Consider the following 27,778-nt stretch of genomic DNA (forward strand, 5'->3'; position numbering starts at 1 on the left):
ATTGATGTGGCCACTGTATCAATAGCCTATTACAAAAACACCACTGTGTTTATAGCTTTGTGAACTCATAGACTGCTTTACGTATAAATAATTTGATGTTTCTTTATTGCAGATGATGATTTCTTTCATGAACTCCCAGAGACATTTCCTTCAGATCCACCAGAGCCTTTGCCCCATTTTCTCAATGAACCAGAAGAAGCCTACATTGTGAAGAACAAACCAGTTAACTTGTACTGCAAAGCCAGCCCAGCTACACAGATCTACTTCAAGTGTAACAGTGAATGGGTCCATCAGAAAGACCATGTGGTGGATGAACGAGTAGATGAAACCTCAGGTTTGTGTTTGAACTATTCATTATATTTCTTAGTTTTACACATAGAGCATAATTCATCAAAGGATTGTGATATAAAACACAGTTAAGATAAAAGGAAAAAATCCTATTTGATACAAATACTACGAAAGATACAAATTTGACACCATTATTTTCTTTCTTTAATAAGTAATATCTAATATTTTGTGATTTTTTTTGCAGAAAAAAAGCGTCTAGTCTTGCATCTAGGTTTTAGCTCTTGTTTTTGTTTTTTTTTTTAAATCATTGTTAGCAATATCTTTTATTTTTATAATTCCAGATAAGACTACAATAAATAAGGTGCAATATAAAATAAATTGACAGAAAGAAAAAAATATATAGTAGATTTGGTGTTATATTTTATAAAGTGATGCTGTTTCTCCTTTAATATGATTTTTACAAAATATTTTTCACCAGAATCAGTTTTTTAATTCTATTTCTATTTTGTTAATCTCTCAATTCATCCTGGGCCAGTCCTAGTAAAAAAATATGCTTTGACCTGGGAGCAAGCTCATGGGCCCCTCCTAGGATGTCCATGAGCCTGAGATTAGTATATAGTAATACATATTTCTCAATATCATAGTAGTGAGTGTGTATTTCCCAGTATTGTGAGTAGTGGGGCAGTCGGTGAGCATGTGAGTTAAAAAAAATTGGATAGGTGTAGCAAAGAGACTTGTGGAGACACAGAAAGGAAATGCTAGTGGATGTTGTGGAAAATAGAAATGTTGGTGAAATGAATAGCAAATAAAAAAAACACTGAAAGGAATTAGAAACAGTAAGAATCAGAAACATTAGTGAACATGAGGGATTCAAAAGGACTTAAAAAACAGCTTGTGCAGAAAGGGAACTAACAGAATCTGTTTTTGTTTGGGTGAGACAGAGATAAAAAGACAATAAAAAATAAATGAGAAAAAAAAAATGTGTGGCTCATTGTGGCTGGCCCCACCTCGCTTTGCCTCCCTGGCTGAGATAATCAAATTTGACAATCTCAGCCAATCTAATGCTTTGCCATAGGCCATGCTGCGCCAATCAGTATCTCCTCCTAGAGATGCATTGAATCAATATATCTCTATGGGGAGCGTTCACTGTTTCCATGCAGAGTGTGGAGAAGCTGAATGGCAGTGCTGCCCACTGTGCTGTGCATCACTTACTCAAAAACCTTTGAGAATGCTGTGTTCTTAATCTATGATTTGCAGGTCTGCTAAATATATATTGTTTGTACTTTTGACCCTATGATTTGTGTAAAATCAGTAACAGAATTGAAGGAAAAAAATATTTGATCATAAAATCCCTTTAGATAGTGTAATTTTGTGGGATTAGCATGTAAAAAACCTCCACAACAGTACTGTCTAGCATTATCGTCAACTACGATTTAAAGTTAATCAACTGAGCAGTACTTTAAGCAGCTTTTACTGTTAATTTTATAACACCACATACACATAGTTCTTGCTGCCAGTGAATGTTAATAAATTGTAGTCTTTCAAATTTAAGGGAAAGAGCTGAAATGGTGCCACGTGTATCATCAAATACTCTAAGTCCCACTCATTATATTAAAATAAAGAAGTATTTTTTTTCTTACTAACACCAATTTGTAGAAAAATAGAAAAAATAGGGAATGTTACTGCAGTATAAAAAGCTCTAAAAATACAAAATAAACAAAATATAAAGATTTAGGCTGCTGTATAGGAGTAGGTCTCACAGCTTCGTTCAACAAACCACCATGCTCCTTTGGCAGTATAGGCATAAACAATAAAGGAACAGAACAAACACAAACAGAATATTGCAGTGCAGTGCAGTGCAATAAATGCTAAATTGTAATGAAGGACAAAACATAAACACAGACGTTTTGTGTATACAAACCCTTTTTCAATATGCAATGCCCTTACTGTATTTCTTCTATGTGCACATTTTGTCTTTATCTTAGCATTTACTAGAATGCATAGCATTATGTGTGTTTATCTCATGTATGTTCCGAGTTGTAGAGATGAATGATCAGACTTGAATTTTCCATGTTATAAAATTCCAGATCAGTTTGTAAGAAGGTCAAGATATATCCTGGGATTCAGACTCTGCTTGGTATAATGCTGTAGAAAGATAACTCTAGTAAACATCTCTGTAGTCTCGAGTGGACCAAGGTTTCTTATTGCAGTTTATCTGTTGGCATACAGACTTCAAATGCACTATACTGTGTGTAGTGGATGTGTTCGGAATTCTAAAGAATGGTGGGAACTAACTCTGAAAAAAAGGTTTCTCTTTCTTTGTTTCACAGAAGTAAATACGGGTATTCACCAACTGAGTGCCAGAGCTCTGCACAACTATCTGTGAAAATATAATATATTATATATATGTATACAGGATCCTCATAATAGGATCTAGCCACATTATGCCGCATCACTTTCCCTGTGTATAGTTACACACACTCCCAGTTAATATACATCAGAGTCGCTAGTTAGCCTGACTTGAGTGTATAACAAAACTCCAAACCAATAATACCCATAGTAGTGTGTATTTACACCACAATAAATGTGCTTAGAAATCAGAAAACATGCATTGTTCTTGTTCAGTGTTCTTGATCTTAATTACATTTTAGTTGCATACATTGTTATTGCAAGTCACCTAAAATATCTCAGAACAGCCCCGCCCTGGCCCACCACCACTACACCCGTAAAATGAATGTGTCCCACTTTGTCCATCTGAAATGTCAGACTGTGTGGGCTCTCCTTGCAGGTCAGTCCATCCCACTATAGTAAATATAGTAGGATCAGGAAATATGTTTCATAAAACTTTATTAAGACTTCTATGTGTATGACATTCATTTTGCTGCCAGACTTCTGTTATACAAATATACTCAATTGAGTTACTTGGTACCTTACCATTTTTTTTTTTTATTGTCCTAAACTGTGTTATAATATGAGAAGTGTGTATATAGTGTGTTTATTTTTTGGGAGCTCCTGATAATCTCTTCCTGACGTCATGTAAAGCCATAATTTGTGTTAAATTGTCAAACATGTAAACATACTGCGACAAGCGTGCTATGAACGTAAATAAAAGAAATACACAAAAGAAAAAAACACTTTTACTGTAAAATGTTTCAGGCTTGGATAAGCCTGACAGTGTGATGGGATATTTATAGTATATAATATTCTGAAAGCACAAAGAGCAAAGGCCATAGTATTGCTAAATCATATTACAGCTGAACAACATTGCTAGACCAGTCTGCAATCTGCAATCACAGTCCGTGAAATAATTAATGACCACCAAACAGGATGACATTTATTGAACATCTTTACAGATATATATTTTGTTGTTTGTTTTTTTGTGTGTGTGTGTGTGTGTGTGTTTTATTTTTGTATTTTGTTTGTTTGTTTTTAAATTAACATTTCTCTGAAACTGCCAATAGTTTGACACCTTGCCTGGGTTCCACAGACCATCATTGTTACCTCCTTTGCAGCTGGAAGGTGTTGCAGCTGGTTAAACCTGGATGTGCAGGGCTGCAGTTATTGGCTGAGAGCACTCGGCTGACACTCTCAGCCAAGGAATCTCCTTGCAGGAGAAGAAGTGGCATTAGGCAGGACCCAGGTCAATTCTTAAAAGGATGTTCTTAAAGAGATTCTATAGTGTAAGGAATTCAAAGTTGTATTGCTAACACTATAGTGCCCTCTGGTCCCCCCCTTCTGCCCCTCCCCCCATGATACTTAAAGGGTTAAAATCCCTTATACTCAAGCGATACCAGCACCGAAGTCCCATCTACTCTGGCGTCATCCAACGGGGGACCTAATGCACCTGCGCAGCAAGCGCCGCAAGCGCCGCAAGCACATTAGACCCTCCCCATAAGAAAGCAACAAATTAATGTTTAAATTGGGGACTTCACTGATGCTGAATGCAGAGCATGAGGACATCCATCATTATATAAGGGACCCAGAGTCCGGTAAACCCCTGTAACCGCCCCTAGAGGCTGTGTCAGTACTGCAATGTAATCATTGCAGTTTTACAAAAACTGCATGTTTTACACTGCAGGACCAAGGGGGGCAGGGACATTGCACCCACACTGCTTTAAGGAGATAACGTGGTCTGGCTGGCTATAGTGTCCTTTTTGAACAGTTTGACTACTTATGGAAGTGCACCAGTGCACCATAACCACTAAAGTGGTTTGTATTGGTTATGGTGCATGAAGTGTTCCTTTAATATCTTATATGAATACTTCTAATGTGCTATTATATTTCACAGATGGACATCCCTCTCATTGACCTCCCTGTCTAATTAATACCAGACCATCAATTAGAGAACAGATGCAGTAACACTGTTTGAACTGCAGGGTTCTTCAACGAATAGTGATGTAAAGCTACAACTATGTATTCGCTAATAATGTACATACAGAGAAAGTCATGATCAGTACAGGGCTACCCCTCACAAAGGTGCACATCCAAAGCACCGAAACGCGCGTCAGGCTTTTTTCTGTTTCTCACAGGGAACTCTATCACACAAGTGCAGGCAGCCAGCATCCTAAGCATGGCTCTGCACTTTAGCAACTAATTTTATTTTTTTTTTTCTCTTCTTTTCCTCCTAATTTTACTGTATGGAGAAATATTCACAGTCGTGTGGGCATGCATAATGAGATAGGGGCAATTAGATTGCTGATTTAAATGTCAAGTGCTGCATTGACTTTCTACAAACTGAATCAAAGCCCTTATCTTTTTGGGCTGATACTATAGATACATTGTTGCAATTGTATCTGATAGACTTTGCAACAATGTCTAGATACAGGCTCACTGTGGGGCTTTTTGATATTATTGTCCACACATAATCTCCTCTCCATTTACTATTACAATTTACTACCCTTGACTTAGATGAAAGAGAGAGCTCTCTCTGTATTACATTGCTTATGCTAGGAGCTACCTTATGGGGATTTGGGCTTATTGATTAGTACTGCCTGTACATTCTTTTCTCTGCTAACACACAGAATATGTTTCCACTTCAGACATTGACCATATTTATGTTATTAAAGTCTAGAGCAGGCATAAGCAACCTTTGGCACTCCAGATGTTTTGGACTTCACCTCCCATGATGCTTTACCAGCATTTCGGGTGTAAGAGCATTATGGGGAATGTAGTCCACAACATCTGGAGTGCCGAAGGTTGCCTATCCCTGGTCTAGAGTCTGGTGAAAAGGGGAACTACTAAGCGGAGCAATAGGAGGATTAGCCATTTGGCTTTGGTTATGTTTTTTGCTTTTTTCTGTTCTTGACCATCACATTTGTTATAGAATGAGTTTGATAAGCGTTTATCCATTTATTTTTTCATTCAATATTATTTCTTAGCGATTAATAGGATATCCAGTTATCACTCTCCTGCTGGGTCATTAGTCCAGTGGAAAGAGTGTTTTCTACCGTTATCAGTACAGGTTCAATCTGGCAGCGCTGTATATGATGTTCACTGTTGCTATTATATTATATACTGTTGTATCTTGGTGGTAAAATCTACAGCAGTTTCTATTTTAGAGGTGAAAAAAAAAATCAAATAGTTTAATAAAATAATAAACCTTAATCCCAGAATGATGCCTTTACAAACCAGGCTTTGAGAAAGTTGAGCAAGTCAACTCACATCTGAGGATCTAGAAACTGACTCCATGCTTTATGATAGGGTTCTTAGAGGAGAACTTTAATCACGTTCCCCTTGGAGGTGTGCTACAGACAAGTGCTGCAGGCTACAGTAACCTGGAAGTCAAGAGCAGCTGTTTCATTGCACTTCTTCATAATGCAAAACAGCTATCTACGAGGTTTCACAGTTTGGACACACTATTTAAAATCAATGAATAAATCCTGTATACGTTATTACAATATGTATCTTCAACAACGTTTTTTACCTCGACATTTACACATTTTATATGTACATTTAATGACGGAAATACATTCTATCATGCATCTATATTGTTATTTATAGAGTAATTGACACACACACACACTTATACATACACACACACTCATACATACACACACACACACACACACGGGATATTTTTCATATCTCCAGCCACCCTCCTGTTACTTACCTTAACTTACCTTGTGTGTTCAGGAGGGTGGTTTGGAGTCTTGCTGGTGGCTGGTGGGAGTGAGTGGTCTGGAGCTCTTTATGCTCCTCTCCCCTCCTGCTGCAACTGCCTCCTCTCCCTCCTGTGCTGTCTCCCTGCATGACGCTGGGAGTAAGTGACAGAATGTCACTTCCTCCCATCCGGCCAACATTACAGGTGCCCAGTCAGGGTCTTAAAGGACCGCGGCACCCGACCGGGCCCCTGTTCAGTAGTAGTGTTTCCTCGGTTCTATAATCATAGCACCGGGAAAACATTCCACGGCACCCCTGTGTGCCACACTTTGGGAATTGCTGGCTGAGCTATTTTAGCATTTATTTTTAATTCACATTTTAGTTTGCAAAAAATTGGAAATTAGTGAATGAACTGAATAGCCAATTAAATGTACAAAGAGATAATGCATCACTCCAGAATTACCGTATATACTCGAGTGAGTGTCTGTATTATGGCAACTTACATTGCCATAATACAGACAAGGACTGCCGGGCTCATTACAAGCCCGGCAGTCCTGTTGGGGGCTGGCAGGAAGCATTTACTTACCTTTCCTGCAGCTCCTGTCAGCTCCCTTCTCTCTCCTCCGGTCCGGTCAGCTCTCTCTGCAAGTCTCGCGAGAGCCGCGGGGTCAGAGCTCCGCGCAGCACTCACACCGCGAGACTTGCAGTGGAGCTGACCGGACCAGAGGAGAGAGAAGGGAGCTGACAGGAGCTGCAGGAAAGGTAAGTAAATGCTTCCTGCCAGCCCCCCTCCTACACTGCCCATCTACTGGACCACCAGGGAATGAGTGACCCCCTCCCTGGCCAGCTAACAAGCAGGGAGGGGGGACAAAAAAAATAACATAAAAATTAAAATAATATAAAAAAATATATATTAAAATAATAATAATAATAATATAAAAAATATGAAAATAATAATAATATAAAAAAATAATAAAAATGCCCACCTCCCACCAAGGCTCTGCATCACATACACATACACACAATGCACTCATACACACACACACTGCACTCATAAACACACACACTGCATTCATACACACACACACACACACACTGCATTTATACACACACACACACTGCACTCATACACACACACTGCACTCATACACACACACACTGCACTCATACACACACACACTGCACTCATACACACACACTGCATTCATACACACACACTGCACTTATACACACACACACACTGCACTCATACACACACACACACACACTGCATTCATACACACACACACACACACACACACACACTGCATTCATTATATACACACACTGTAAATAAATATTCAATTAATATAATTTTGGGGGGATCTAATTTTATTTAGAAATTTACCAGTAGCTGCTGCATTTCCCACCCTAGTCTTATACTCGAGTCAATAAGTTTTCCCATTTTTTGGGGGTAAAATTAGGGGTCTCAACTTATATTCGGGTCGACTTACACTTGAGTATATATGGTATATTATATTACTATAAAACTATACATTATATTTTATTATATTTCTATAATGGTGTATTAATCACAAAGTTTAGAACTTTTTAAAATTGTATTGAGTAGCTAAAGCATTAATTTATAGATTATGATAACTGAATTTGCACTAAAAACACAAATAGGGTCCCTGGTCCCAAATGGTCCCCCCTAAATAATAAGAAAACTCAGTTTATTTCCAGCACTGCACAGGATCCACCAGCACAGGTCCCACCCCTGATCTGCCTCCGTGGCTGACATGATCAGAATTGATGATAATCAGAATTCCTATCGGAAAGCGTAGGATTAGCTGAGATTGTCAATTGTGATTATATCAAGGAGGTAGGATCATTGTGAAGTCAAATACCCCCTGGCCAATCAGCATCTCCTAATAAAGATGGATTGAATCAATGCATATCTATGGGGAGTGTTCAGCGCATAGATGCTGAACGACAGAGCTGCACACTGTACAGCAGTGATCCAGGAAGCACCTTCAGTAGCCTAGGCAGTAATTGAAACAATGCCTATTCTCAGAAAATGCAGCGTTTACATTAAAAAGTCTGCAGAGGCTGACTATACTCACCAGAACAACTAAGAACATTAAGCTGTAGTTCTGATTACTATAGTGTCCCTTTAATCAGGTTTCTTCACTAAAGTGAGAATTACCAGAAATCCAAAGTCAGTCGAAAGTGAATTTGAATATTTAAGTCAAAATAGCTAAATAAGAAATATTCTCTAAGCTAATTATTTTTTCAGGTTGGCTAATTTTTGCCTTAGATTTGAAATTCTATTTGAATTCACTTTCAATTCCTGGCACGTCTCACTTTAGTAAATAACCTTGTATGTGTTTATGGTAGATTTTTCATTATCTATTTATTTGCCATTTCAAACATGTAAGAAGATCTGTTTTCTTGCAAATGTCCAACAGTTTAGGGTAGTTGTGGTAATATGAGATTATTTTTGCTTAAGACAGAGATGGAAACATACCTCCCAATATTAACCAGCTAAAACAGTGTTTACTACCTGAGTCAATCCGCATATTCCCTTTTAACCTCCACTACCATAGAATGGGCATTATACCCAATTGAATTTCTGGGCATATATACCTTAGTATTTGACCTTCATCATCAAGATCTACCAACAAAGGTCTATTCTAGGGACGCCAAACTCTTAGAACCTTTAGAACTCCTTATAACACTGTGTACTAGTGTTACGTCCCTGATTGCTTGGCAGCCTGGACCAGTGTTTTAGATTTTGTATAAAAAAATATTTAAGTAGTTCACGGACTCTAAAATGCATTGGAGTAACCTCAGCATTTACCGAACCATCTCAACACTTGTCAGTTTCTCAATTTGGAAGAAGAAAAAAAAAAAAAAAACATTGCTCGACAGGAGGTGAGTTTTATATGCACTTTGGCAGAGCACATGATGTCCTTGTCAAAGCTATATTTTATTTGACAGCATCTTGGACAAAATAGCTTTCAAAAATAATTTTTGTTGGTGCCAAGATTCTCGTTCTGTGGCAGGATGCAATTCCTAAATGCCAAATGAAAACACACAAAAAGAACTTTTACCATCTCACTTTTCCAGGTAAGAGTCCCCTAAGGACCAAACAAAACTAAAGTGATTTTGGCAGCGACTCCCTGCAGGCTCTTGCGTCGCATTGTTGACGAGTCAGAATATATTGTATTTCTAACAGACTAAACAAGGGAGAGCAACACCCACATTAGAACTGGGATGTAATACAAAAAAGAAAAGAAAATACGTCATTTTGTTTTTGCTATTAGCTGTCTTGTAATTTGAAATTATATACAGATGGCTGGTGTTTCATTGAGTTTAGTTTTTCTTTTTTTTTTCTCGTCATGATTACCAAGCTACGTCTAACAAGCTCAGAAGAAGCATTACACCTTTTGCCTGCACATTGAGATTCATCTGCAGCTTCTAACTGCCTCAAAAGTGCTTCAATTTTGCATGAGCAGTAATCTGGAGTCTGGGAAGCATACTGAGTGCTGACAGCCCAGATCATTAGAGAGAGCATGTAAATCCTCTGAACCAGAAGTAAAAAGTGCACAGATTTTCCTTGTGAGCCCTTTACTGCTGTTTTAATGCAAACCTCTGGCACCTATTACTCTGCATATTATTTCAGATTTTAACCTTGGTTGTTGTTTTTTTCACTTGTGTTTTTTTTTTTTCCTTGGCTTTTGCATGAAAACTGTGTTTGTCAAAGGAATAAAGACATAGCCGGTGGGAATATTTTTAGCTAAAAAATGTTGTTTGAAAATCTTTATAAGCAAAATTATACATATGTTGTAAACTTCACAATATAACAAACATGTGTATATGGATGTGCATATATCCTAAGTGTTTCTATGCATGAATATTACCACACCTCCCAACAACAGAGGAAACGTCATGGTGACACAATTTGTTCATAATAAGTGGCCTGCTTGGTGACTGGGCAGATCTGCACACTGAAAGGGTACTATAGTATCCAAAACAACTGTAGCTTGCACTTTTGGTGTGTAGATCATGTTCCTGCAGTCTCTCTGCTCAATTATCTGCCATTTAGAAGTAAAATCACTGTGTTTAAGCAGCCCTAGACATACCTCCCTGCATGTGACTTTCACAGCGTTCCTAAACACTTCCTGTAAAGAGAGATCTAATGTTTAAACTTCCTTTATTGCACATTCTGTTTAATTTACAATTTCTTATCTCCTGCTCTTTTAATTGCCTTCTACACCTTGCATGAGCCTCCTGTATGTGATACAAGTTCAATTTACAGAGGTAACTTCTAAAGCAAGTTAACATTTGATTGAAAATGAAAAAATATTTTATTATTCCACACAGGCTGTGTGAGTCACAGCTAGGAAAGGTGTGGCTAGGCCACATAAACAAAAACAAAAGTAATTTAACTCCTAAATGGCAGATAATTGAGCAGTGAGACTGTGAAGGCATGATCTATACACAAAAAACTAAAATTGTTTAGGTGACTATAATGTCCCTTACAGACTGCTACCTGGCTGGCACCCATCTTAAAAGACCATGCAGAGAGTGCTGATGAAGGGCAATGGTGCATTCCAGACCACTTCAGCTCATTGAAGAGGTTTGGGTACAGTGTCCCTATTGCACTTAGTGCTGCAATGTAAAACATTGCAGTTCCAGAGAATCTGCAATGTTTACATTGCAGTACTAAGTCTGTCTGCAGAGACTGTCTACCAGACAAGCAGTAGAGGACATCCTGGCTGGTAACGGACTTTTAGTCCAGCATCAGATATATCCCCATAGGAAAGCATTGTTTTTCTATGGGGAGGTCTAATCCGCATTAATGCCCGTTCGATGTGGGATGTCAGAGGTCATGACCAAACACCGAGGGACATCAGCGCTGTGATAAGGTAAGTAAATAAACAGTTTTAAACCTGTATTCATGTCGGTGGGGGGTTGTAAGGGAGAGGGGAGGCAGAGGGAGCTATAGTGCCATGAATACAGTTTTGTTTTTCTTCTTTAATGGAAGAAAAGATACGTCATACTTTATTCTCATGTTATTTTACTATATCTTGGCTCAAAGGAACACTCCAAGCACTAAGCACCATAATAAGGTGCCCCCAATGCCCTGGAACTGTCCTAAAGTAAGTAGTCAAGCCATGTTGACAACTTACCTGGGTTCCAAAGACTGTCCGCATGCACAACCTCTACTTCCATTCTTCTCTTGCTGGAAAATCCAGTTAGCTTTAAATTACATTAAGGGCCATGGAGGATAGTGCTTGCTGGCTGAGACAACTTAGTTGATGCTCTTAGGCAGACTGGGATCAGCCATGCTTTATTTTGTACAGACATCTTGTTTCTCCTGCCAGAGAATACCAGCTGTGGCACAAGCAAGGTAAGTGATACAAACATGATTTGACTACTTACCATGAGATGGCACCAGGGCAGTCCTGGCACCATAACAACTAAAGTGGGCTGTACAGCTTATGATGCTTGGAGTATTCCTTAAGGTTTTTTATTTTGGTTTTTACCTGTTTTTTGTACTGTTTAATTTTACAAAACCCATTTTGTAGCATGGAAAAAAGGTGATTTTATGTATTAATGCTTAATTCTTCCTTATTATTTGATTGGAGAGTCCCTATAACAGCCAATGAAAAAACATGGGAAATTACTTTTCACTGCCTGGTGTATAACAGCAGCAGTAATTCAAAATTTCAGATATATTTAACTCTGAACAGATCATTAAACCTTAGCATATTTGTTAAGAAAATGTAAATGACATTAATTCATACAAGTTATCAATAATTTATCTTAAAAGCTCTCAAGTGCATATCAGTGCAAATAGTTAAACCCAGAGAACTGTCATATCGGTGTACAAAATAATGGCTGTCAGTATTATTAGATGACTTGGAAGAAAATAATGATTTGTAAAGCCAAAGGACCTTGCTACAAGCAGAACTTAATTGATTCTATTGTAACAAGCAGTATTGCTATGTAAATTGTTCATCAGATAATGTTTCCACAACTTAAATGCTTTTTAGTCATAAAGTCATCAGATGATGTGATCCGAGCTTAGTTGGTTAATGTAATAATAACAATGTATTCTATCATCAATGTAAAATATGAGAAGAAAAAGCATTACATTCTGCACAAATACATAAGAACATCATTCTACATTAATCATCTGTGACTGTCACAATTTCAGATTATAGCAAAACACTTCCACACAGATGGTGGTAGACTTTTTGCCTTACTTTTGCTAGGATGTTTTATTCAAGATCAGTCATTAGGGAGCTGCCAAACGCTCAGTTATTTCACATATAATTATATTAAAGTAATTCACAAAATTATTACAAGCTGTTACCCTTCATTGAGAAAGAAAAGAAATTCAATGTTATTAGTTGGTTTGTTAAATATAACTTTTTAATAATACAGGGCAATTTGTGTGTTTGAGGTTTTAAGTCTGAGACGTTTTTACATTTTGCGTGCTATCTTGTAGCATGGAACACTATTAAGGTCTGTAAAATGACTTTATCTGGAAAAATCAATCAGGAATATTTACTCAGTTTCCATGGATTTATACTCTGGAGCAAAGTTGGCCCCCAGCAGAGTCAATGGGTACTAAATTACAGTTGGCCTTCACCAAAGTCAATGAGTAATAAAGTTGACTTTTCACATAAGAAGATGCAGTCATATACACTCAAGAACTTAATGCGTGGCATCTGCTCTCCTTTGGCATATGTTTATAATTCAGTTAATATGACATGTAGGTCACTGAAGAAACCCCTATAGTGGTGGTTTTGACCTTGGTATTGCATACGTTTGCATAAGTTTGTTCATATAGAGTAAACTGGAGACTGGTCATCATGCCAGGTGTTGACTGCATAGCCCTAAAACATTAGTACAGTTAAACCCGCATAGAGAAATCCCAAGCTATTGCATATTTCCTTTCAGGGCAGCAGGTGGGCAATTGTTCCACCTATAAAAGGTTGATTTGTGTCAGCCATGGGTTAATGCACACCAGGCTGAATGACAATTTATCTGACCGACTCCACTGGAAGTAGCATATGCACTATGCACATTTGAACTGCTATGAGAACGGACTTAAAGGGACACTACAGTCACCAAAACAACTTTAGCTTAATGGAGCAGTTTTGGTGTATAGCACATGCCCCTGCAGCCTCACTGCTGCAGCCTTCTGCCATTTAGGAGTTAAATTACTTTGTTTATGAACACTAGTCACACCCCCCTCCATGTGACTTGCACAGCCTTCCTAAAACTTCCTGTAAAGAGTCATCTAAAGTTTATCCTTTCTTTATTGCAAGTTCTATTAAATTTAGATTTTCGTATACCCCTGCTATGTTAATTGCTTGCTAGACCCTACAAGAGCCTCCTGTATGTGATTAAAGTTCAATTTACAGAGCAAGAGATAAAATTGTTTAAGGTAAATTACATCTGATTGAAGGTGAAACCAGTTTTTTTTTGTTGTTGTTGTTTTTTTATGCAGGCTGTGTCAATCATAGCCAGGGGAGGTGTGGCAAGGGCTGCATAAACAGAAACAACGTGATTTAACTCCTAAATGGCAGTGAATTGAGTAGTAAAACCTGAGAGGCATGATCTATACACTAAAACTGCTTCATTAAGCTTAAGTTGTTTAGGTGACTACAGTGTTCCTTTAATGTCCGAACAAAATTTTGTATAGTGAAAATTCATCTTTTGGTGCCGTGGAGCTATGCTGATTGAGAATGTTTCTGTGGTGTCCTCAGATTTGGGACAACAGGTAACTAACCTGGGGCACTGGGAAACATTTGTGAATTGCTAATGGTCCCACCATACCTAGGATATTTGGGACATATGTAATGTAGGACAGTGAGGTGAGGTCTGACTTTGCTAGTCTCTTCATATTTCATATTTCTGCCATTCATGCTTTTTATTTTGAATAATGAAAACATTTAAAGTGGCAGACATGGTATTGCACATACTCCCCCTTCTTACATACACCTACACTTATATAATAAAAGTACTATTTATTCATTTTGGTAGTATTCCTAGGAAGCAACATTTAGATTGTAGAGTGAATTGTGGATTATCCTGCTCTAACATCTGAGTGCCCCTGCCAAATATTAAAGTGGAACAGGGTTATTTATTCAATTTGAGAATTCAAAGGGAATTCAAAGTGAATTTCAAATGTACGGTCTAAAAAAAACAAACTGGAAAAAATATCTGTCAGCTATGCTTTTAGTTTGGCTACTGTTTCTTTAAATTTTACATTTACTTTGAATTCACCTAGAATTCTCTTGTTAGTAAATAAACCTATTTATAGCTAATTTATGTTAAAATATAGAACTAAAATCATGGTAGGCACAAATAAAAATAGGACCATTTGCCATGAATCTTCCAGACCTGTTTGCTCGTTCTAATATGCACATGATGTCACTGCAGCTTTTATAAAGAATCAAAGTCATCACACAGAGAGGAAGGATAAGAATTTGGCCAACTCATGCCTCATGGAAATGTAATTCAGTCATTTTTTTTGTTTAATATATATATATATATATATATATATATATATATATATATATATATATATAAATTTAAGTAGCAGGGCTATGTAAAACTGGCAGGTATTTATTTTTTTTAAATCCTATTAAGATGCTACTTATTTTATTTCATTGTATTTGCAACAAAGAAATAATTTCTGTAGAAAATAAAAAAAAGACCTTGAATAGATGTGGCGTGTGCTGCATGTTTTAATTTTTCTTGTGCTACATCTTAATGACCCGTACAATTCTAAAGTGACAATGCCAAGCATTCAACCAGTTGAAGTACCTTGCCAAGCGTACAGAAATGGTTTTGCTTAACCTTGGAAATTTATTTTCTAACATTGAATGGGCTTCTGAGGTTAAACTCATTTATGCTTTGCCTGAATTACCAGTGTGTTCACCTTGTATCGTTCTATCTTGTATATTTTTACATTGCTCGTCTGGAGTTTGCCGTTTACAGACAGGAGCTCAGCCATTTTGAAAAATTTAAACATTTGGCCTACATTTTGCAACTACATTGTCAAATAACTACAATTTACTGTTTAGTGACTATCTGTATTGTTTGGTTTCTATCTCACAACAATTTACTTCACAGTGAATAAACCCCACTGAGTGTCCAAATGTTGTTTTCCCTCTGATACCGAGAAATCCCCTTTTGCTAATCCCCTCAGGCACATAAAGGGTTATAACATTTTTTTCCCCTAGTCACATTTTTTTTTTTAGTTTTCCACTTTTATGTAAATCTCTGATGCAAGGTGACTGTGCATTCGTCTGCTACTAATGTAACTCTGATATTTAAGTACCTCAACTCCCAAAGCACCAAACTGCTTTGAACTTGCTTGTTACCCTCATTATTAAAACATTCCCAGAGCATGCTGAAAATGGCTGCTTTCTCATGCTCGCTGTTATAGAGGTTGGCAGGTTAAACACATATGCCGTTTGAATTTATATCTGTACTTTTTTACATTGTTCTTCTTTGCAACACGCAATAACTTTTCTACGATCCTACTTGGGGGCTTTGGGGACCTCTCAGAAAAAGTTCTCCTTCTCTCCCTAATTCGAATACAGCTTATTTTGATAATTTCCAATTATTACTCATGATAATATTTATGCTAAAGTTGCTTGTTATTTGGAGATAAACTGTAGTGGGTAATTAAGCGAGGAGGTTATAGCTGAACACATCTCATTATAATGATTTCCCACCAGAAATCCTTGAGATATTACATGCTCTGGTGGATTGTCGTATTTGGAGCCATGCTTTGGTTACAAACAGCATGCCATGTAAATGGAGGTATACAGCTGTGCACTAACAGCAATTAATCGTCTGCTTTTTGAATGGAAGCTCTGTGAGGCTAAATGGAAATCAAAGGACTTGCTCTGCTTTTTGATTTCTTTTGGTTTTCAGTCCTAAACAATCCAGAGCATTCATAGTACAGGTACCGCTCCAAGTGTATCGTGGCTTTAGCCTTGGGGTTGACACAGAGAAATCACAAAAAACTTAGAAGAGGCTTTCATCACTTGTTGATTTTGTTGTATGTTTCTAAATTCCATTTTGAGAATTAGGAATTTATGAAAAGCAGGCCCAGAAACGGACGATATGGGGTACATAAACACAGCACATTTTACATTTTCTTTAAACTTTGATTGATTGTAGGTTTTGGTACCAAATGCTCCAAATAAACAAAAATAAATAATCCAGAAATCATACTGAGGCCTACTGATAGCTTCAAATGTTTTTTATGCTCTCTTTTTTCCACTTATTTTTAAAAAGGCTACAGTATATGCTTTAAGCATGTGGAGCGTTAAGAGACTAAAGAATATCACTATCTTGGGCTATTGCAGATAAGATTAAAATAAGAAAACTGCATATTACTGAGTAATATCTCTAGAGAAACCAGGGGAAATGACAAAATTAGATTAGAAGCTAGAAAATCAGATACATTAAATAGGAAACAAAGGAAAATCAATGGATACATTCATAGACATAATTTAACCCATGTCCATTATTTTTAAGATATTGTATGATTAGTTTTCCCAGTAAAAAAGCTAAAAATCCTAAACTTCAATTTAAAAAAAAAATTAAATTATTATTGACTCTCAATTCCTGGTAAAAGTTCAATACGAGAAACAAAATGCTGGTCAATAAACTGTAGATTTTACAGAAATATATACATAAATAGGATCAACAGCGAGTACAACAGGGTTCCCAACAAGCCTGCTTTTGGCAGTATAGTCTGATTTCTTTTTAGTTCCCTAGTTTCCAAAATCTGGGGACACCAAGGAACTGTCAGCAGGCAGCATAGTGCGAATGCATTATTAGACATACACCTACTGTGAAGTGTGCACTAGGACGATGCAGAGAGAACTTCACCAATACTCTCTGCATGGTCCTGTAAGTAGGGGGCTAGCCAGGAGGTTGCCTGTTAGTCTGTCTGCAATACCCTCTGCCATTGGTGTATTTTGGATTGGTGCTGCCCTAGGCATGACAGATCTCAGGCACCTCCTAATTTAAATTTACCTGGCCCTTCATTCCAAAGCCACACCTCTTCCTGTTAACTAAGAAGAATTTTGACTGACAGACACACACTGACACACACACTCACGGACCAGCACACACTCTCAGATAGAGAAACACTGACATACACACTCACTGATTTGACACAATCTGACAGACACATACAATCATTCATTTAGTAGTGTGTGTGTGGAACTGCACTCACTCCTATAAATCTGAGCCAGGGTGCTTGCTGAACCGGAATCAAACACCAGATTTCCAAAAATGTATCAAATAATAGAGGTCCAGGCACTCCTTGGTTCAAGACAGGTACTTTATTAAGAACCACAGCAGCAACGTTTCGACCCTTTTACAATGATTCAGACACACACTGACAGATGCATACACGCACTGACAGACACACATAAGTGGGCGGGCAAAGTAGGGGGCTCACATAAATCCGAGCCTGGGTGCAGTTTTTCTTGAAACTTGGTAACTGAGGTGTTTATACAATTCAATGTTAATTTGTACAGCTATCCTTATGTGGCATTAAACAGCTATCACTGAAAATGTCCACCTATTCTTCTCGGTAGGTTTAGACTTGCCAGCACTGATCCTGTGTACCAGTGTAATTTTTCCATATTTAGTATATGTTATCAATTTTTTTGGAGATTGTTCCCCATGATACAGTTAATTAGCTTGCAGTTTTTGTAACCGATACACTTGCAATTCAGGATCAAACTAATTGGCCTCTTTGGAACTCTGTTAGCTGGTTAATGCTTACTTTGAAAATGTACATATCAAAGTGCTAATTGTCAAATCTCTGTATAGATGACATATCCTGCTAATTGGCAATCTGTGTAACAATACTCGACTTTGCAGCTTTACTCACACGTGATTTAGGTATTTAGAAGCTATTATTCTTAATCCTCTCTGGTTAAAGGAACCCTAAGTCACCCAAGCCACTTCATCCCAATGAAGTTGTGTGGGTGCTGTGGCCCTGTCCTTTCAACCCAGCAAAATATTGCAATTTTTAAGAAACTGCAATGTTTATGTTAAAGGGTTAAATCCTCCACTAGTCGCTGTAAAACTGACAGCTACTAGAATTGCTCCTGCGGCATTGATCGAGCAAAACTCTATCACGTGACACAGAAACCCCCATAAGAAACCATAGATTAAATTCTTTTCTACAGGCAAACTTGAATGCATGCACAGAATTGATCGCGCATCAGGTCCCCAGTGTTCCTATATGATTGAACCATTGTGAAGGAAGCCATGCCTTTTCCATGATATCGTGGGAGGTGGAGAGGTGAGCAGTCCACATGGAGGCTCAACGTGGAAAAAAGGTTAATTAAATCCTTTAATTGGTATAACAAATATGGGAGGACCTATAAAGAAGTAAGGACAGGGGCACTATAACATTACCTTCTTTATGTAGAAAGAGCCCTGACAGCAAAGCAGAGCTGAGTTTCAAGTGCATTTGGTAATTAATAAACACAATTGATGTAATGTACTTGTTTTATTTGCATTACTGAAACAAGAACATGTTTGAAAAACAACCATTGGTCTCTACTATAGATCCTATTCTAATCATATGTCTTCATTTCCCACTCTGCAAGGTATGTGATAAAAATGTTTCATTTAAAGTTTCTCATTTGTTTATTTGTAGGTCTCATTGTCCGAGAAGTTAGCATCGAAATATCACGGCAACAGGTGGAAGAACTTTTCGGATTAGAAGACTATTGGTGCCAGTGTGTTGCTTGGAGTTCTGCTGGCACGACCAAAAGCAGAAAAGCATATGTTCGGATAGCTTGTGAGTTTTTCTGTTGCATCCATGTGATATCTATTTACTATTTTCATTTGAAAATGTATTTTATGTTTTACCTTGCTATATTTCTACACTCGTTAGTCCAAATTTGATTCTACATTTTATGGGATCTTAATAATTTGCTTTGTGTGTATCTTGTGCATGAGTGTTGGTTGTATATATGCAGCCAGGGCCGGCGCTTCCTATAAGGCAAACTAGGCAGCCGCCTAGGGCGCCATATAGGAGGGGGCGTCCTGCGCCCCCATCGCCGGCCCTTTAAATGCCACAGCCGCCTGAGCGCTCTGTAGAGAGTGCTCAGACGGCTGCTGCACTGCCTCACCTCCCCTTCCCTGTAGCGTGGCCGAGCTCCTCTGCGGTCCGCGACCCGGCCGGACTAACAGGAAGTGCACACTCTCAGTGTGCACTTCCTGTCAGTCCGGCCGGGTCGCGGACCGCAGAGGAGCTCGGCCATGCTACAGGGGAGGTGAGGAGAAGATTGGAGGGGAGGGGGAGAGTATGGGAGGGAGGGGGGAGAGAGTATTACAGGGAGGGAGGGGGGAGAATATTACAGGGAGGGAGGGGGGAGAGTATTGGAGGGAGGGGGGGAGAGAGTATTACAGGGAGGGAGGGAGGGGGGAGAGAGTATTACAGGGAGGGAGGGGGAGAGCACTACAGGGAGGGAGGGGGAGAATATTACAGGGAGGGAGAGAGTATTACAGGGAGGGAGGGAGGGGGAGAGTATTACAGGGAGGGAGGAAGGGGGGAGAATATTACAGGGAGGGAGGGGGGAGAGTATTACAGGGAGGGAGGGGGGAGAATATTAGAGGGAGGGCGGGGAGTATTACAGGGAGGGAGGGGGGGAGAATATTACAGGGAGGGGGGGAGAGTATTACAGGGAGGTAGGGAGGGGGGAGAATATTAGAAGGACGGGGGGAGAGTATTACAGGGAGGGAGGGGGGAGAATATTACAGGGAGGGGGGAGAGTATTACAGGGAGAGAGGGGGAGAATATTAGAGGGAGGGGGGAGTATTACAGGGAGGGAGGGAGGGGGAGTATTACAGGGAGGGAGGGAGAGCGGAGAGTATTACAGGGAGGGAGGGGGGAGAGTATTACAGGGAGGGAGGGAGGGGGGAGTATTACAGGGAGAGAGGGAGGGGGGCAGAATATTAGAGGGAGGGGAGGAGTATTACAGGTAGGGAGGGGGGAGTGAAGAAAATTACAGGGAGGGAGGGGGGAGAAGATTACAGGGAGGGAGGGGGAGTGGATAAGATTGGAGGGAGAAGAAGAGAAGATTACAGGGAATGAGGGGGGAGTGGAGAAGATTAAAGGGAGGGGGGGAGAAGAGAAGATTAGGGGGAGGAGAAGAGATTACAGGGAGGGAAGGGGGAAGAAGAAAAGAAAATTACAGGGGGGGAGGGAGAAGATTACAGGGGGGGAAAGAAGAGAAGATTACAGGGGAGAGAAGAAGAGATTACAGGGACGGGGGGAGAAGAAGAGGAGAACACAGGGAGGGGGGGAAGAAGTGCAGAACACAGGGAGGGGGGAATAAGAGGAGAAGACGGGGGAGAAGAAGAGGAGAACACGGGGGAGATGAGAACACAGGGAGGGGGGTTGAGGAGAACTTGGGGAGGGAGAGACCACTAAAGGAGGGAGGGGGTGGTGGAGAGACCACTAGGGGAGGGGGGTGAGGAGAGACCGCTAAGGGAGGGGGTGTGAGAGGGGGGGCGGCAAATCTTTCTTTTGCCTAGGGCGGCAAAAATCCTTGCACCGGCCCTGTATGCAGCAGATCAGGAATGTCAAATTCACCTCTGATCAATCTCTGATCATTGTATAATTGGAGGACCAATGTAATATGTATGCAATGACAATCTTATATCTGGTTCTTTCTCTAATCCTTGTCCTCTCTGTTACTGCCCCTGTTTTTCCATATACATCTCTCTCTATGTGAAAAAACTTTTCCACATCTCCCACTGATTTTGTGTGCACACATGTCTATTTACTGGTTACGTGAAGGGACTCATGGGACATTTGACATTTCAATCAAATGCCAATCTTTGCCAAAGCAGACTTTAATTTAATGCAAAGGAAAATGAATGTGCCATTACCACTTAAGTCATAGATTCTTTTTAACCTGCTCTGTCTCTGCTAGGAAATGGTAATATTGTTTTTTGTTAAAACATGTTTTTCAATCAAAGGTTTCCATCATAGAACACGTATTGTGCACTGTCATTTAATTCACCTAAATATCCATAGCTACAGTCTGTAAAACAGTTTTTATAATCCATTTTTTCAGTGAGTGCCAACAAAAAGAGTATATGAAATCATTCATTAAAGGGACACTCCAGGCACCCAGACCACTTCTGCTCATTGGAGTGGTCTGGGTGCCAACTCCCACTACCCTTAACCCTGCAAGTGTAATTATTGCAGTTTTTCATTAACTGCAATATTTACATTGCAGGGTTAACTCCACCTCTAGTGGCTGTCTATTAGACAGCCACTAGAGGTCACTTCCTGGGTTCTAGCACTGGTTTCCTGTGCTAGAGCGTCGCTGGACGTCCTCACGCTGTGTGAGGACCTCCAGCGTCGCTCAAAACCCCATAGGAAAGCATTGAAATGATTTTTCAATGCTTTCCTATGGAGAGACGTAATGCGCATGCGCGGAATTTCCGCGCATGCGCGGAATTTCCGCGCATGCGCATTAGGTCTCCTCGGCCGGTGAGCGAGATTAGTCTCGCCCACCGGCCGACGTAATCACTAGGAGGAGCGTCGTGGAGGCGGAGACAGCGGCGAGGGACATCGCCGCTGTCCCAGGTAAGTCACTGAAGGGGTTTTCACCCCTTCAGTAACCGGGGATTGGTGGGTGGGAGGGAGAGGGACCCTCCAGTGCCAGAAAAACGGATCGTTTTTCTGGCACTGGAGTTTCCCTTTAAATTATTAGGGGCATAAAATTTGTGATATTTTTAGAAAAGTACACTAAAAACTCCACTGCTTCACAATCTAAGGATCAATTTCACACATTTTGTGTGAATTCCATTAAAATAATGTCTATCTGAAAAATAATTTTTGGTATTCTTCCAAACTGGCGCACGAATAGTTCTATGGAAGGTGCAGAATGAGCACATTTGGGCATCACAGGCACCCTTCTTCTCCTTTCAGTTTGTCTGAATGTTGAAAAGAGATTAAACATAACACAGATACCCAGCATAAGATGTGATTAGAATGAATTAATGTTCCTTAAATTTCTTAATTCCAAAGTGTTTCTACCCCTTCACCCACTGGTACCCGGCGGGCTAATGCCAAGTAAATACAGTCCACATTTCACTTTTACATGCTGTTTTTTTATGAAGTACTTTTTATCCACTGAACACGGCATCCATTGAAAGTCTTATGTTGACATTTTGAATTTTAAACATTGCCTTGGATTTTGGATGCAGGCTTATGTTTTTCCAATGTTTAGAATTTCAGAAACATGCTGTTGACTTTTTACGCTTCATCTGTTCCCAGAATTTCCCATATATTTTGTTGGTACAAGAACCATTTTCAGTTTTTACAGCTCAGTCCTCTGTTCTTTCCATTTTGAGAGGATTTGTGGGAGATAAATCACACATTTAAAACCTCCATATTTTACCTGGTGAACCAGCGATTGAAACAGAGTCACCACTTGATTTGACACAGATCTACCACCTAGCAGCTATTTCTGTATGTTTTGTAAAATGTACACAGGTGAAACGAGAGACCACAATGTTAAACCTGTAAAATGTGTTTATGCTTACCCATGGGGGAAAGAGGGAAATAAGCTTTTCAAATGCATTAATATTTAACATTTATATTAAATAATTTGAAAAGTTGATCCAAACATGTTAAATGATTTGAAATGCTTATACAAAAATATCATATTGAGGCCTTTGTTCCTAGGTTTCCCACATTTGGGGACACCTTCGAACCCAAAAAGTATAGTGTGAGTGCATCATTAGATGCCTTTGCCCTATATGCACTAGGACCCTGCAAAGAGCACTGAATCCTGCAAGTGACATCATTTCCTAAATTGTTGATGTGGCGAAAGTAACCTCGCCACTTGTACTTGGAGGGGCCTGCTTGCCAAACCCTGCAGGGAAACCTGTAAAAGACTACTGAACTTGACCGACTGTTAGCACTGATTTCCCTGGAACTGTATGTTGGGCATAGGACCATGTGCACGGTCGGTCAAAACTATGACTTCCAGGAAATTCCCGAATTTCCTGAATTTTAAATTTTAGTTTATACAGCAAACATACTATTGGGGAGATGTGAGCTTCTAATCTATGTACCGTATTTATCAGCGTATAACACGCACTTTTTTCCCCTGAAAATAGGGGAAAAATCGCGGGTGCGTGTTATACGCCGATATCCCATAATTACTTACCTGCCCTGAAGCGTGGGCCGGCTTCACAGCTTGCACCGCGGTACAGGAACTTTAATTTCATGTTCCGGTTTCCGGCGGGACTGAAAGGAAGTGTGCACAATAGTGTGCACACTTCCTTTCAGTCCCGCCGGAAACCGGAACATGAAATTAAAGTTCCTGTACCGCGGTGCAAGCTGTGAAGCCGGCCCACGCTTCAGGACAGGTAAGTAATTATGGGAGGGGAAGTACACTATGGAAGGGGGAAGTACACTATGGGAGGGGAGGGGAAGTACACTATGGGACGGGAGGGGAAGTACACTATGGGAGGGGAGGGGAGGAGGGGAGGGGAAGTACACTATGGGAGGGGAGGGGAGGGGGAAGTACACTATGGGAGGGGAGGGGAGGGGGAAGTACACTATGGGAGGGGAGGGGAGGGGGAAGTACACTATGGGAGGGGAGGGGAGGGGGAAGTACACTATGGGAGGGGAGGGGAGGGGGGGAAGTACACTATGGGGGGAAGAGGGGGGGGAAGTACACTATGGGAGGGGAGGGGGGGAGAATACTATGGGAGGGGAGGGGGGGAGAATACTATGGAAGGGGAGGGGGGAGAATACTATGGGAGGGGAGGGGGGGAGAATACTATGGGAGGGGAGGGGAGGGGGGGAGAATACTATGGGAGGGGAGGGGGGGAGAATACTATGGGAGGGGAGGGGGGGAGAATACTATGGGAGGGGAGGGGGGGAGAATACTATGGGAGGGGAGGGGGGAGAATACTAGGGGAGGGGGGAGAATACTATGGAAAGGGGGGGAATACTATGGAAAGGGGGGGACACTATGGGATGAGGGGGGAACACTATGGGATGAGGGGGGAATACTATGGGATGAGGGGGGGGGATACTATGGGAGGGGGGACATTTCCTGGAATTTCTTTCTAAAAATGAGGTGCGTGTTACACGCCGGTGCGTGTTATACGCCGATAAATATGGTAGTTTCTTGTTAAAACTTTTCATGGCATTATGGAATGCCCAGTGGATTGTTAGCCCCTTCACTACCAATCATGTATTTTATTTTATTACATTTTATTGAGAAGTGGTTGCACACAAACCCAACATAAACTAACCCATGTATATCAACTTGAAGAATATGAGTTCAATAAAGGATTTATATGACAATTGAAAAACAATTGTAACAACAGTTAATTATTAACTTTTTTTTTAACAAATAACTGAAAAAAATTACGTCGTCATACCCCCTCTTTTTCTTCAATTGAATGTTAAGATAAAACTATAGACAAACAAACAATTGAGAGGTTCCAAAAAGTATAAGCAAAAATGTGATGCTAAAACAGAATCCTAAATTCAAATACAAAGACCAGATACACAACAATAATAAACTGAACATAAAATGGAATAAAACAAAAGACCAAAACAATACTATGATTACAAAACAAACAAAAACAGGAAGAATACAAAGAAACAACAATAAAAGAAAGAGATACAAATCACTGCCAAGCATGCTTTAAAATTGCTAGGATAATATTTATTTCAAACAGTTGATGCATAGCTAGAACATAAATATAGGATAAAAAAAAAACCTTTGATACGATTTTAATAAATAGAATTATAAAAAAAAATATAAAAAAAAACATTTTGCTTAGTCAATGACAGAAATACAGCAGTATTGTACCTATTATCTTTTAATATTTTATAGACTATGAAATTGAACATAGAAGCAAACACTATTTTTGACACACAGTAGGTGTGACAAAAATAGATTGTGAATTGTCATGATTATATATGTTTTTGTTAGGATTATGACTGTATTACTGCAAAACTGCTTTCTATAAATGGAAAACAGAGTGTAAAAATCTGGTTTGCAATTTAGCATAATGCACACGTACTGTAACTAGTGTTAAATTATTATTTGTAAAGTGCAGCAATTTTTACAGCTCTAAAGTAACCTTCATTTTACTCTGTGGAAGGGGATCATGTGACCATTAACCTAAATAAATCAATTATGTCGTATAATATATCCAAGCTTTGTACAGCAGCTGAGTCTATTTGTTATTTATAATGTTAAGCTAAATCAAGCCATGCTAGACTGGTTACATTTAACTCCTTCAGGACCGGCATTAACACTTTTTTGGTTTGTATACAGCTGTAATTTTCCTCTCTCTCATTTACTGCTCAAATACAAGTTTTTTTTTTTTCAGTACAAGAAGGGCTTTCTTTACATACCATTATATGTATCATGTCATACAATTTAGTTTTAAAAAAGTAAAAAATATGGTGAACAATGGCAAAAAAAACATGTTTTTTGACTTTTACTTGAAAAATCTTTTACTTATCTACAAAAGCTAATGAAAAAACTGCTAAAATTGATCAATATTGACATTGTAACACTATCTGTCATAAATCTCTGAATCACACCTCACATGTACATATTGTTTTAAAGTAGACAACCCAGGGTATTCAATATGGGGTATGTCCAGTCTTTTTTAGTAGCCACTTAGTCACAAACACTGGGCAAAATATTTGTTTGTGTGTTAAAAATGCAAAAAACAAAGATGAACGTTAACTTTGGCCAATGTTTGTGACTAAGTGGCTACTAAAAAAGACTGAAAATACCCCATTTGCAATACCTTGGGTTGTCTACTTTTGCAAATTATATGCCATCATGGGGGTAATTCTCATTCCTGGGCTACCATACACTCTCAAAGGCAACATAACCAACCTGGCAAATTTTAATGTAAAACATTTTTACCCTTATATTTGACTCTGTAACTTTAAAAAACACTATACAACCTGTACATGGTGACTACTGTTATACCCGGAAGCCTTTTTTGAACACAAATATAAGTGTTTCAAAACAGTAAAATGTATCACAACAATATCATCTGTGAAAGTGCCGTTTGTATATTAAAAATGCAAAAGACGTCACTTTCACTGACAATATCATCACTGTGATATGATTTACTGTTTTGAAACACAAATATTTGTGTTCAGCGAAGTCTCCAGAGTAAAACAGTAACCCCCATGTACAGGTTTTAGGGTGTCATAGAAAGTTACAGGGTTAAATACAGTGCTAGCAAATTAAATTTGTTGGACTTTCGGCCTGGGTTGACAGGCAGGTCCCTCAAATTGCTATCAATAAAATTACCTAATTATGTAAAAATACTACATAAATATGCACACATAATTTAAATATATATACATATTTATATATTTAAAGTCTACGTGTATATTTATGAAATTATTTATGTAATTTTGTATATGGATTTATATATATATATATATATCGCATATTATTTTTATTTATTTATATATACATATATATATATATATATATAATTTCATTCTAAGTGTATTTTGTTATATATATATATATATATATATATATATTAATATCAAAATACACTTAGAATAAAATTTCATATATTTATGTAATTTTTTTAAATATATATATTTTATTATATTTACTTTTTTTATTTATTTTAATTTCATTATTTATATAGCGCCATCAGATTCCGTAGCGCTGTACAATGGGTGGACTAACAGACATTTAATTGTAACCAGACAACTGAACGTACAGGAACAGAGAGGTGGAGGCCCTGCTCAATGAGCTTACATTCTAGAGGGAGTGGGACATAGTGACACAAAGGGTAAAAGTAGGGGTACGAAGTAGGTTGTTAGAAAAGTATTCACTGAAGGCTTAGTAGGTAATTTTGACAGTTGCAGGATAGGAGTCATGGGGGATGGGGGATAAAAACAGTTTAATTGATATGCTTTCTTGAAGAAGTGAGTTTTCAATGATTTTTTGAATGAGTGGAAACTGGGTGAAAGTCTAATGGAGAAGGGAAGGGAGTTCCACAGAGGAGGTGCAGCCCTGGAGAAATCTTAGCATTAGAGGTGGGAGTACGGACAGAGGATATATGTAGATCTTTGGCAGAGCGTGGGGCCTTGACGGGACATACTTGTCTATTAGGGAGGATAGGTAGGTTGGAGCAGCATTATGTAGGGACTTTTAAGCAAGCACCAGAATTTTAAATTGAGCCCTATATCTAACTGAAAAGCCAATGCAGGGACTGACAGAGCTGGGAGGCGTGGGAGGTGCAAGCGGACAGGAAAATAAGCCTAGCCGCCTCATTCATTATAGATTACAGCGGT

The 27,778-nt window shown here is 39.0% G+C and overlaps 1 protein-coding gene across 1 annotated transcript in view; it reads left to right on the forward strand.

The window, feature by feature from the left end:
* Window positions 1-27,778, forward strand: part of UNC5C (unc-5 netrin receptor C) — a 346,592-nt gene that overhangs the window by 208,310 nt on the left and 110,504 nt on the right. Inside the window, exons 3-4 of the mRNA XM_063458624.1 lie at window positions 113-334; window positions 19,094-19,237. Of these exons, the coding sequence (XP_063314694.1) occupies window positions 113-334; window positions 19,094-19,237 (366 nt within the window). The remainder of the gene's footprint in view (window positions 1-112; window positions 335-19,093; window positions 19,238-27,778) is intronic.

This window comes from Pelobates fuscus, chromosome 6 (assembly GCF_036172605.1).
Source record: "Pelobates fuscus isolate aPelFus1 chromosome 6, aPelFus1.pri, whole genome shotgun sequence".
In the NCBI taxonomy this organism is placed as follows: domain Eukaryota; kingdom Metazoa; phylum Chordata; class Amphibia; order Anura; family Pelobatidae; genus Pelobates; species Pelobates fuscus.